Source organism: Cloeon dipterum, chromosome X (assembly GCF_949628265.1).
Source record: "Cloeon dipterum chromosome X, ieCloDipt1.1, whole genome shotgun sequence".
NCBI classification, from domain to species: domain Eukaryota; kingdom Metazoa; phylum Arthropoda; class Insecta; order Ephemeroptera; family Baetidae; genus Cloeon; species Cloeon dipterum.
The window spans coordinates 24,239,198-24,252,974 of record NC_088790.1 but is presented as its reverse complement, the minus strand read 5'-3'; the positions used below and the strand labels follow the sequence as shown (position 1 = coordinate 24,252,974).

The window sequence follows — 13,777 nt, the reverse complement described above, 5'->3', positions numbered from 1 at the left end:
TCAATTGCCTAAAAAATTTAATTTTGACTCAAAATTAGTTGAAATTCAGAATGATATTGATGACACGAACCAATCGGTAGGTAATTGTAAGCGTTTTAAAAATATTTTTATTAAAGCTTTGTATCTTTGTAACACATTATTTAAGGGCAATAAAAACAAAAATATTATTGAAATATATAAATTATATCGTGTTTTCCGTTTGATTAACATTTACTTACTCATTAATTCTACATTTATTTAATTGTAAAAATTATTTAAAATAGTAAAAAATTATAAACAGAATTTTTTTGAATTAATTGTAAGAATCTCTATCAACAATATGTTAGTAGTTAAACAAAATGAATGACTATAATTAAAAATGAAGAAAAAATAGCCGGGTCGTTACCATTGTACGCGGAAATTGAAAAACTACCCGAAGATCAATTTTTCTCATTGAAAGGAACATAAAGTATAATTATTGAACATAAAAACTGGATTCTGAAGTGGCAAACTTATCGCTTTTTAATTCCCATCAAGAACAAAATGAGACAGGATTTGAAAATATTTCTGCTATTAACACGATCCAGTTAATAAGCCGCTATATTTTACTGGTCCTTGGAAAACTATATAAAAATCCTCTGAACAACGAAAATTAGTTTCATTATTTCACCTTTAATTTCCCTGCACCAACAAAGAGAAGCAGAGGACGTTTTGCAAATCTAATTTATACGAGGAAAGGTCAGACAGAGTTCGGTTAAATCCCCTGATGACTCTTCTCCCTTAATAAAAAAGCTTAAACAGCGTGAGGAAATGGGATTCCGGGCCAGCCTGTAAACACACACACACACAGGACTGTGATTTTTGTTGGCGTCGCCACTTTTTGCGCTTGAAGGTGGGTGAGCGGAGCGGAGCGGCACGCATGCATAACGAATCGTGCGACACGGCGACGAGTTTCATTCCTTTCCGCAAAGCAAAACTTTACCTTTTCGCCGTAATCTCCTTCGACGGCGACCGTGCTGACGTATTTCCAGCCGAGCTCGCGCACCACCTCGACCATGGCCTGCGCCTGGAAGTTGTCGGGCGGCACCACCCGGCTGAAGTACTCGAACCGCGACTTGTCCGACAACTCGGTGCTCGTCGACGCGTAGCTCATTTGCGGTATCTGCAAAAATGCAAATCATTCGTGCTCGAGCAATTAAAAAGTTTCTGCTTGGGCAAAAAGTCATTTATATGAAATCACGGGAAAAAAACGGCAAAAACGACCACGCTGTGAATAACTAATTCCGCTTCGCCGCTTTTTTTGACCAGCTTTCATGTTGGTTTCATATGAGTAGCAATTAAAAAAGAATTTCCCTCTGAAACGTTTGGTAGTTATTTCATAATGACCTTAAATGACAGAAATGACGGAGGAATATTTTATACAAACGTGACACTTGTTACAAAGAGGATATTAATTAAATATATCCAATTAAAAATTAATTGTTTCATTTTGTTGCATAAAATTATTTATTAATTGCGAGACTTTCATGTTTCATGCGTTTTGTTTTTTAACAAAACATTCAAAGCTTTCCAGCTGTAATGGTCAACTAACCCTTTTATTACATCTGCTAAAAGGCTATTAAATAAAAAATACATAAAACTCAGTTTTAGTGGCATTTTCATTGCTGGATTTTTGTATCAAGGAATTAAACGTCTAAACATTGCAATACACAATTTAACTTTTATTGCTAATTTTAATGAACGAGAGAATAAAATTGGCTTGAAAACAGCAAAAACGCCCTGATCTTCTGCTTCTATTGTTTTCGATTTTATATCTGTTAAACACTCTCGTGTTTAATAAATAATTCAAAGCGTTGGATTCCAGCTCGCAATTAATTTTGTGCCTGTAAATAACTCTGCAACCCTGCGCTTGTTAGAAATTAAAATAGGCCAATATATTAATATCACATCAAAGCCGAGGACAAGAAAGGAATTTTTAATTAAACGGGATTGCTAGGACTCACATATCGCTCTGATTCCGCGGCAAACCTTCGTCTATTCATATTTGATGGGGGAAACGAATACGTACTATTGCCTGCCGCCGAGTTCATTAGAATTTCCGCAATGAACTCCCCAGCCTGCCTTTTCATTAGGCTGTGCGAGTTAAGAGGGAATGCTTTGATCTCCTCGCCGCATGCACGGCTAGAGAGAGAGAGCAACATCGTTTGGGCAAAATTAGCTCCATTTTTTATTCACATTTTTCTTCATCTCCATTACTCAAGCTGGACGTTTCGGTTAGGTATATATTTATTTCAGCAAAAAATATAATCTTTTAAGCTTTTGCAACATATTTTAATAGAGATGAAAGACCTGCTATTAAAAAAATCAGAATTTTCTTATTTTTCAGAGCGAGTTTTTTTATTATTTAAAAAACCCATTAATTGAGATTTTTAGTAAAATTTGGAAGGCATTTTGGCATATTATTCCTAGGATATTTAGTAAAAATTCAGATGGTTGCATTGCAAAATGTTGAATATTTTACAGAGTTCGCGTGGTTGAGTTCTGAATTTCTTGAAAATTTAAAGGAAATGAATAATAATCACATTTTATTGAAAAAAAAAACCTATAAATTTCAACGTTCAGTCGTTTATTTAATTGAAATAATCCGCTTAAAATTATTACAGGGCCAATTTATCTTGCTTATGATTTTTATTTATTTTTAAAAAGGGCTAAAATATAAACGGCTTGATAGCTCAGTTCTTTTTATATCATAAAAGAAGTAAACTTGTAAAACTTGTTGGCCCTTTTCATTACTTTGAAGCTTCCAATGCGGACATAATTTAAATAACAAAAAATATTTCTTCCTTAAACAAAATTCGGGCATTCAAAGGAGGAAGCTGAGTGAAAAATTGCGCTGCGCTCAAAAGAGGCGATTTAAATCTAAAATTGCGCATAATATAAAGAGGAAGGAAGGCGTGAAGATAATATCTGGCAAAATTGCGAATAAAAAGAATGAGCAGAGAACGAGAGAAAGTTAAAGGGAGGCGAGTGTCGCCGGCTGCTCTTTCGGGCTCCCTGAAGGTTTGAAGGTTTGCGTTGCACGCCGAATATATATTTGCGCAATTTCTCATGTCACGCGGCGCGAGTATAAATTTACGAGCCCCCGACGCATTCTACATAAAAACGAACCAGCTGCTTATCTTGAAAAACAGTGAGAGCAGAGAAAAGAGTAGCGACGGCACGCGTCACCTCGCGGGGTCACCTGATTTTGTCGGAATTGGGTTTGTTCGAAATAATTAAGGGCAATTTGAAATAAATCCAACAAAAATAAGGGATTTTGAATTTTTGTATGAAAGTAAGAAACGTAATTTTTCTATTTTAAAAATATTTCTTATTACAAATATCGGCAATAATTAAAATCGCGAATATTTTTCAGATTATTTAATTTTAAATTATTTAGAAGTTGCACGTTGCTACATTTTAAAATATTTAAAAATGGTTGAACTTTCTTCCAGTTGAGAACTCCGGCTTTAAATTCGAATTTACAAAGATTGAATGTTCAAAATTCATATAAATAAATAAAATAATTATCTCTGTTTCATTTAGTTTATTACGTAAAGATTGAATTTGTTGCAGTAAATATATTATAAAAGCAAGCCGGCAAACCTTTTTGACAAATTTTCCAGCACTTTCGGACTAACTAAGCGTCCCCACGTCACGCCTCTGGCCGTAACGAGCCAGTTGTTTGCCGTCTTTTCTTGCTTGTTCTTCAAACTCGGCAGCAGAAAATGAGAAAGAAAGAAAGAAAGAAAAGTTTTGCTCTTTATTCCCTGGCCGTTTAGCAGGTGAAAAACTGCTCAGTTAATTCAATTTGCATCTCGACGGATCTGTTGCGGAAATCGCGAGCAGGAATCGCGCATCCTTGGCGTTCAAAGCGTCTCCGCTCGCTCGCTTTTCCCGGCCCCTCGCCCGACGCACCAAATCAACTAACTGAAGCAGGAAATTGGAGTTTCTCCGGGGGATAAAGCGGGCTTTGCCACAATGATAAGACTGTCAACACCCTCATCTGCTGCCAAATTAGAATTTCGCCGCCCACCGTCGCCGCTTCACGCTTTAAGCAGCCGCCAGAAAACATAAATAAAAATGCCGCTCGGCTTTTCTGCCGCTTCTGCACGCGCGGGAAATTGGAACCCGCTTTCAGCCGTGCGTCCGCTTTTCGCACAAAAATAGCAGCAAAATCTCTCTAAAATATGAAAGCTGGAAGTGCTTCTTTTCCAGACTACTCTTTTATCCTCTCAACTATGAATGGCAGACGGAAGACTCACGCACTGATTTTAATTTATGCAAATCTGAGTGCTGGATAAATATTTATTTATATCTTCTAATTTTTTTCAAGACTTAATTATAAATAAATTAGAAGCAGGTTTGCCATTTACTGTAATTATATTAAATATTTTTGCACGAGACTAGAGGTAATTAACCCTCATCCCCTTCCACCCAATGCACTGCAGTATGACGATGAAAATTGTACATTCAGAAACTTATTCACTGATTATAAAAGTTTTTTTAATATTAACCGGACAATTTTTCTGCTTTATTTTTGAACAAAAAAAAATGGATGGATAAAAGTGCAAAAATGCAAACCCGGCCTCTCCGGGAGGCATATATAAAAGGGCGAGCCTTTGACTTTTTTTGCAGCCGAAGAGCAACGCATGGATTTTTATTTTTCATTTATTGAAGTGGCACACTCATGTGTTTGAATTTCCATCCACCGCGTATCCATAGAAAAACGGCCAAAGAGGATTTTGTTTTAACATGAGTGCAGAGAGTTCTTGATTCTAGGAATGACTTTCCTGCGAATGCATGGTAACAAAAAATAGCAAAGAGGCGGAACGCGCGTTGCTTCGAAGCGACGTTTGGCATTTTGCATTTATTATGCGTATGTGTTCGCTCAAAGTTTCAAAGGAGGAGCGGCATTGTGCTCAAAAGTTCGGCGAATGTTGACAAAGGCAAAACTTGTGGTAAATCCTGACTGAAAAACATTTCTTTGAAATCTGGTCCAACAAAAAGTTATACTAACAACAATGAACGCAATCGTACCCCAGCGAATTGCGATGTGTGTATGTATATCAATCAAAATTTCCAATGTCATTTTTTTGGTTGTAAAATCTGTCTTCACGTAGATCAATATAGGGCGACAATTGTAAATTATTTGAATTGTTGGATTCAATAGCAGTTGATCTGTAAAAAATTTGTTCAAAGGACCTTGCTACATTAAAAATTATAATTTTCTCCGAAATTTGCAGCGCTTGACCACAATTTCTTGGCAGATTTAAATTCCTCTTGTCGAGATCTGTCCAACAGCGTATGAAAACATTTAGGGAAACTCTTTGTTGTGAAATAAAATAGGATTTCAATTAAGGAGACAGTCCTCACCATTAGATAAGCTTGTTAACTTAGCAGCCACTTTTCTAAAAAAATTACAAGTCAATTTTGGCTTCAAATGAATCCTTGCATTGGCAACAAGGATTTGCAGTGTCAATATCCTCTTAAAATCATTTTATGAGCACAATACCATCTAATTCACATGTGGGGCCCGTCATAAATTCAAAAAATGCGCTACACGGTTACACCGTCGGTGATAAAGTGAGTTTTCAACAAATAAAATTATTTCCAGTTTAGTTTAAAAGTTGTTTCTTTAAAACTAGTCGGTTCTAGGAAATGAAAAAGACAGTTTAATTGTGAGGGTGATATGCCCTCATCCCCCTTCCACTCCATGCATATAAAAATCGTTGTTAAAATCATTTTAGTAATTTATTCAAGTTTTCCATTGGATTTTCACGAAAATTGGGCTTCAAAAAACATTCTTTTTAACGGAAACAAATGGTTAACCTGAGATAATGAGTAATTAAAACCATTAGTCAAATTATTCAAACGGAAATATTTTATTTTCCATGCTGGTGAAAGAATCATAATTTCCCGATTTACGTTGTAAAAATCGAATTAAAGCGATTTGATGAAGAAGAAGCAAGCGTGCATTAAGCTAGCGGAACAACTGCAGGTTGATTGAATCCGCTGAGGTGACGTCTTAAGGGAAACATTTTTGCCGACGCACTCTCGTGTACGGACGGAAACAAAAGAAGAAGAAAGAAGAAAACGCAAGGTTGTTAGAAAGTCGCCAGCAGCAGCAGCAGCAGTCTTTACAAGTAAGTTTGAGTAAGCTCCGCCATAATAAATTAATTCGGCCGACTTGCACGCGAGCGAGTGAGAGAGAGGGATGAAAGTTTCCGGCTGAAAGCCTCGCTTGATCCCTGCGCCTCAAAAGGAAAATAATGCCCTTTTATCCCACTTGATTATACTTTTTAATCTAGGCCGGCCTCTCGCGCGCGCGTTTATTCACCCCCGCACCCCCTCAAATTACGGAATTATGCCCACGCAGCGCCGCGCTGCGTAGCTCAATCCGCGCTTAATCGCTGCTTTTGATGTGGTTTGTGCTGGAAATCGGAGCCTGCTGTACTTGACAAACGAACTACCTGCTAGTGTAACAAGAATTTCGGGAATTCGCTCACTTTAAAGAGACGCAAGATGTTGGCCACCATGATGGAGACGACGCTGAACGAGGCTCCGATTACCGCGGTCACAGGCTTGTGCGGCACGTAAACTGGCGGCTTGCCAGACGGGCACTTGTACTCAGACATGTCCTGCAACCAAACACAAGAACAAAATCGCATTAGTTGATTTATTCGATAATTTTTATTAGTACAATTTAAAAAGTGGATCGAAACAGGGAGACAATAATTGAAAATTATTTGAATTGTAAGATGCAATAAGCAGTTGATTGATACATAATTTGTTCTACTGTTGGCAATAATATGGTCAAATTTTTCAAAGTTTCTCCAAAATTTACAGCAGCGGGGGCCAGATGTGCGATAAAATTGGTTCCCACTGCACAGATCCAAGATGGCGTCTGAATGTGGGAAGCAAAAAGCCCTCTTTTGATTTCCGTACGAGTGTCAAGAGTTTGTTTTTACGACCCAAAAGACACAATTAGTACAAGTAATGCAAATTATACGTCACAATATTTACGAAAACTTGGTTCTTTTCTCGCATATTCACGTGACCGTTTTTTCGCGCCATACTCCAACGGACGCCGTATCTGCACGTCGCACGAATCTGGCCCCCGCTGATTTACAGCGCTTATTAACCACATTTTCTTGGCAAATTTCAATTCTTCTCGTCAAGATTTGTCCTACAGCGTATGAAACCTTAAGAGAAACTCTAAAAAACAATATATTAAATAGTTTTTTAACACTTTTATAGGTAAGTTTCCTCCGTTTTCTCGATGGATTTAAAGCAGAGTTTGATCTAAGATTTTTTTAAGAACCATTGATGGACTAAATAGTTACCAACTATATTTCTGACCCTAGAAAATATTTTGAAAGAAACAAAAACATGATTTTCTTGTACAATTAAATGATATCATGTTCTAGCACCAGACTATAGAGATTTTTCTCAATTTCGGAAGCGCCCAGAGGCCCAATTATCCAGGCTTCAAAGATTGCATTATTTTTTTTCCAGCAAACTTGGCTATTTCAACATCTCAGGATGGTGCTCGAACATAATTTTTAAAATCTTTGTCTAGATTTTCATGTTGACAAAAGGGCTGAGAAAAAAGTCAACCAACCAAAATTCCCAAGTCTAATATTTTTATTTTTCATAGCGTACCTGTCCCCGTTTTAGCAGAAGCCGTGTCTTAATTAAAGAGCTCCAGCCGGCGGCGGCGCTCTGTACAAAACATGTTTTTTACCTCGACCTGCTCCTGCTCCGCGAAATGAGAAACCTTTCAGATAAGAGTTGCGTTTTGCGAAGAAGCCCCATCGATATTTGGCCCATTTCCAATCAACAAGTCGTACCTCAAATCGGCAAAAAAGCGGTAAAGTTGTCGATTGATTAGATTTGCGGCGGGGTTGAGTCATCTGCCCCGAATAGGACAAACTGCAAAAGCTGCTGACTCATTAATTAAAAGCCTCGCAGTGAATGAACTTATTGAATCTGAATGCGGCGATAATGAAGATGCACGCGGTTCAAACACTTTCAAAGGAGCAGCATTCCGCTCTGCCTTCTCTTCATTAATTCAACTGTGCAAATTTACTCGCAAATGCCAATCTTGCAGCTGATTTTGTTACACAAGATGGAAAGAAGAAGATGGGAAATGTTTGTTCAAAGTGGAGGCTCGTGATGCATTATTTCAGGTGCTGTTTTTAGAACTCACTCGTCAGGATATTTAATGAAACTCCCGTTCCTGGAAAATTGCGCAGAGTTTGATGACAGTTAATTTAATTTTTAGGGCATGAATTTTTTATTGGCGAATTCATAAAAAGCCTTAAATTTCCATTTTTCATTTTTGAGACATAAATTAAATCAGCCAAATCAAAATTACGGAAATTCCAAAGACTATATTTATATGCACTGCTGTGCGATATTTTTTTAAACATATGGTTTATATTTTTGAGTAAAGAAGGTTTAAACGGACGAAATGTATCCTTAAAATTGGACAGCTTTAGAAGATTTAAAGTGCGGATCGATAAAGGGCGCGACAATAGAAAATTATTTGAATTGTTGGATGCAATAAGCAGTTAATCGTTGAAAAATCTACAAAAAAGACCTTGCTGCAATAAAAATTCAATTTTTCGCCCAAAATTTACAGCACTTAACCAAATTTTCTTGGCAGATTTCGATTCCTCTCGTCGAGATTTGTCCGACAGCGTATGAAGCCTTTTAGGAAAGGTCTTTGATGTGAATTTAAATAAGATTTCAAATAAGGAGGCGGTCCTCTCCTCACCATTTAAAAAGCTTGCTAACTTTGAAGCGATATTTTAAAAAAAGTTTTACTTGCGTCAATTATGGCTTTAACTGAATCCTAAGGGATGAATTCATGCATTGGCAACAAGAGTTTTCCCGGATTTTGCAGTATAATTCCCCTTTAATAATTTTCTAAAATGCAATTCCAGTTGTAAAAGACGTTCCTAAGTTTAAATTTCGAGTGGAATATAAATAGCTTGCGTTTCTAACTCATCCAAAAGAGCACTTTTAATGTTAATGTGCTGATGTGCAGAGTTGACGCACGACTTAAATGTCATGAGTTTGAGTCGTTGTTGTTAATAGGGAAACATGAAGGAAGTGCCACTCTCCTCTGCTCACTGCGCTGCTATTTTAATTTACGTATCGAGGCCATTCGGCGGCGCGCACGACTCGAAGCAGCCGATTCTCTCTCGTGTCGTTGCTGTTGCTGACGAGTCTGATTCGATTATGCAACCAGCACAACAAACGTGCTTGACAAATTGCCTACGCGCCTCAAGAGCTGCGTGTGCATTCGATGCTTCTTTCCAGACTCTCACTCGCTCACTCGCTCGCTGGCGGAAGGGTTAATTCTAATTCTGCGAATCCAGCTCGTCACGATGAGCGGATCAATGCCTGCCTGCCTGCCTGCGAAAGAGAAATTCAATGAATCCGAGGGGCGTGCTGGGCGGCATGGAAATGAAAGTGTCTTCTTGACACTGACTGAGCGAGCCGATAATTAGTTTCAATATTCGAAGAGCTCGAGCCCGGCCTTTTACTCACTTCTTGTTGCTCATTACGTCGCTCTCATTAGTGGCCGACATCCGTTCGGGCGAAAAAAATAAATTGCTGCCATTTTTTTACCCTCTCTCACTTCGCGTAAAACCAATTAATCCGCACCTTTTTTGTTTTCGTATATCGCTCACACTCTCGGCTTGACAAAGGATCATCGAGACAGATGTCATGCTTTTTCCTCTCTGCATGTGCCTGGAAATGACAGTGAAGCAGAATGTGTTGAAATTAATTGGAGTGTGAGAGAGAGAGAGAGAGACTTCGCATACGTGCGGCTCAATTTCCAAACTCAGCCTTTCGTAATTTGAAGCGAACGTGGAAACTTAAAATGCAAATGGCGGCAACACGCTGGCATCCGAATATTTGCAAATGAAGATAAAGCGGCAGCAAGTGTTTCGCAACATCTGCGAAACTTTGCTGAAACTGCTCGCCTTCCAGACTTCATATTTAGGGTTGGCAATTTTAGACAGAATATTTATGAAAGACTATAGCAGTGTGCAAAACAAACGAGTTGAGCGGGAAAATGCTTTTTGTACGTAGAAGCGAGAAATTGCGGGGTTATATTATTACTAAAATTTAGGGCTTTACAGAATTTATCACTGCGGATGATTAGAACCTTTACAATGTTAAACAGAAAAATACATCTAGGGTTTATTTAAATTTATTTTTAAACTATCTTAAAAAATTATAAGAAATTTTTTCCTATTTCCAATCTTAAAATTGTAAATACCACACAGTCTAATTATTTATTCAATAAATTCCCTTGAAGGGTTCAATTGGAATTCATAAAAACGCATAAGGAAAAACTCATCGTTGGGAAATAAATTAAGATTTCCAGTAGAGAGACAGTCCTTGCACCATTGGAAAATCATATGCAAATTTTACAGCCACTCTACTCAATAATTTACAGCACTACCTAGATCAATATTTGCTTCAGCTGAATCCTTGGGGATTGGTTTATGAATTTTGCAACAAGGATTTTCCAGGGTTTGCAGCATCAAATCCTATTTAAAGTGATTTAGACGGTTTGGCAGCATTCTATGGTAAAGATCAGCGGGGTTCAGATTCGTGAGACGCGCAGATATTAGCGTCCGGTGGAGTACGGCGCGAAAATAGTCACGTGAAAATGCGCGAAAAGAAGCAAGTTTTCGTCAATATATTGTAACGTATAATTTGCATTACTTGTACTAATTGTGTCTATTGGATCGTAAAAACAAACTCTTGACACTCGTACTGGAATCCAAAGAGAGCTTTTTGTTTCCCACATTCAGACGCCATCTTGGATCTGCGCAGTGGGAACCAATTCTATCGCACATCTGGCTTCCGCTGGTAAAGATGTTTCCAAAAATGGCTCAAAAGTCTTTATATTACGTTGTTTACGCTCAATTTTTACTTTGTAATAAAATAAACTAAATTCAACAGTTTAAAATCGTCAGCCCTTCTCATAATTTGGCCCAGAGCTAAATTAAATTTGAAACAAAGCCCCTGTGGTCGTCTAAAAATTAATTTCGGTTAATGCCAAATTCATGGAGGACCTGCTGGACACAACTTGGCTTTGCATCCTGCAGAGAGGGTTGCAGTGCAGCAGCAAGATTCCGCGGCTAACTTTGTAATGCGATTAGAGCAGCAGATCCTCAACCGGTCGCGCACAAAAGGATTTTCGGCGGCGCAAGAACAAGGTCTCTCGCTCTGTTCCACATGGGCCCGCTTTTCCACCCCTGTTCCTTCGACGCTCGCTGCTCTGCAATCAAGCCAAACTCTCGAGACCGAGCCTCCTCTTTGAGCGTTTTCTTTTCTCTTTCGCCTCCGCCATTATTCTCGCGAAAACTTTTTCGTCCGCAGCTCGCAGCGTTTATTTTTCGTTCCGTCCATTCCCGAAATGCTTCATTGTCTCTTGATCTGCATGGAGCAGGTTGAATAAATATCCCGCGGCATGGCATTAACCTCTATTCCTCCAGGTGACACGCCAAAAGCAAGCTAAATTACTTAAACAAACCGAAGCCTGCAATGACACAAGGGCTTTAACTGTTAACTGACCCAAAGTTTTGTAATTAGAGCAACCCGTCGTCGGGAGTAGCTCACGGCTAGATTCACAATTGAGTAAGCAGACTGGAAATTATTTCTGGAAACCATATTATTAACGCTTTTCTGAGTGTTTCCGAGAAACATTATAATTTCCTCTACTATTGTTATCGTAATTTCCTCTAGGAAATTATTACATTGGAGCCTGAAAAAATATTATAACCTAGGCAAATAAGAAAAACGTCGGATACATTATTTTAAAGAAAAATTGTTTCGTCAGAGCGTAAAAAGTATTAAAAAAAAGGTCTGAAGTTTTTCAAACAAATAATTTTTAACTTCTTCTACATTTAAAATGAGTTAAAAGCTTCTGATAATTTAATACTTTTTAGAACTGACGAATTTCAAGCATCTATACAGTTAATAAAAAGTTATACCAGAATTAATAAAATAAAAAATGTGTAAATGTTCAAACGACTCAAATTGCATTCGAGCACATTTTATCTTCCCAGGACTGAGAAAAATAACCCATACGACTAAAATCCACAGAACTAGAAATTATTTGTGATTATAAATTGTTGCGGTGAAAATATTAAGCATGAAGACCGGCAAAAACACAGTAAATATGCTAAAGAACTTATTTTTCAAAGGCCTTTTTATAATAAGTAAAAATTTCTCTGGGAGACTTTTCAAGGCAGAACTTCAAAGGATTGTAGTTAACTTTATCTCAGAAATTGGAAAGCTGTCTGTGTGCATTTCCTCGTGGGAGTTGCGAGTGAAACGAACTAAGAATCGTTTCATCTTTGCCGATATAAAGAGTAAAACGTGCTCTACCTGCTTTTACTTTAATGTGAAATTGTTACTCCGCGAGTTAGCACAGGACGAGATAAGATTAAATAGAGTTAAAGTTCTATTCATAATTGATCAGGCTGCGCGTTTAGTTATTTAACGATGTTTAGGTACGTGTTTTGAAGTAACGATAGCATGAATCATGGAATTCCAAGAAGAGATCATACCCATTACATAAGTTTCCTACCCTCCAAGGCAAATTCCACGTTGTTAGTGATCAGCGATCTATTTTTGCGTGGCGGAGGACTGTAGAGGTTCTCATTGGCCGGCGGTGGTATTACGTTATTGTGAACCAATCACAACGTCCACGGTCCTCCGCCGCGCTAAAATAGATCGCTCGTTTCGACTCGCTAACAACTTATGTCGGGAAATTCACTTTAGAAAGCAGGAGTCTTATGTTTTTAAATCATCATTTTGCTGAAAATAACCCTAAAAATAGATCAAATGACGCGCTTTCCTTCTTAATCAATTTTAATTGTTAATAATATTTGACGGAACGTCGAATATTTGCTAAAAACCATCTTACAAAATCGCTATATATAAATTATTCTATTTCTAAACTGAACTTAATAGCAGCGTATTTTGAAGCAGCGTTGACGAGCGAGTTGCAAACTTTGACGACCGCGACAGGTGTCGTGCAAGCTCGATTAAAGTCGAAATAACAACCAAATGCTCCACCCACGCGGCGAAATAGATGGAAATCGAGTTTTTTGACACAATGCATGTTGCTGTTCACTCGATTGAGTTGCGCAAAACACGCGTCGGGTGCCAATTTTGCAATACAGCGAAAGGCACTCTTCTTCCGCGTCAAATCAGACGTGAAAAACGCTCAAATTGCAGATATCTGGGCGCGAAAAAGCGTCATCCTCAGCAGATTTCGCCACCGCCGCCACCGCCCGCCGCAGAGGGGAAAATATATATCGGGCTGCTCACTACACACGCAGCGAATATAATTTCTCAGCAGTCACGGCGCGAAATGATTTTTCTTTTTGCCTGCGAATTCCAAGTTTAATTTCTCGGTGTGACGTGCGAAATGAATGAGACACCGCAGCCAGTGAGCGGTGGCTTCGGCTTCGTACGTCTTGTTCTTGTGCAACACGAAAACGCAATTTAATATCGCAGGCAAAAGAGCGGCGCGCACGTGTAATCAAGTGGAAACACACCCGCCGCCGAGAGAACCCGCCCAGCGTGCGTATATTATGTCTCTCTTCTCGCTCGAGATGGATGTGCATGGCTGCATACAGGTGAGACCGAAAGTCATCTGTCAAATTAGAAGCGACACGCATAGACGCACCGATTCGGAAAATTCGATGCCTTGAGC

The 13,777-nt window shown here is 38.5% G+C and overlaps 1 protein-coding gene across 2 annotated transcripts in view; it reads right to left on the bottom strand.

The window, feature by feature from the left end:
• LOC135946149 (metabotropic glutamate receptor 4-like) overlaps positions 1-13,777 on the bottom strand; it is a 73,690-nt gene that overhangs the window by 19,802 nt on the left and 40,111 nt on the right. For both annotated transcript variants that reach the window (XM_065494225.1, XM_065494224.1), the window contains exons 3-4: positions 6,528-6,659; positions 962-1,141 (exon numbers count right to left, since the gene is read on the bottom strand). In XM_065494225.1, coding sequence (XP_065350297.1) covers positions 962-1,141; positions 6,528-6,659 — 312 coding nt within the window. The remainder of the gene's footprint in view (positions 1-961; positions 1,142-6,527; positions 6,660-13,777) is intronic.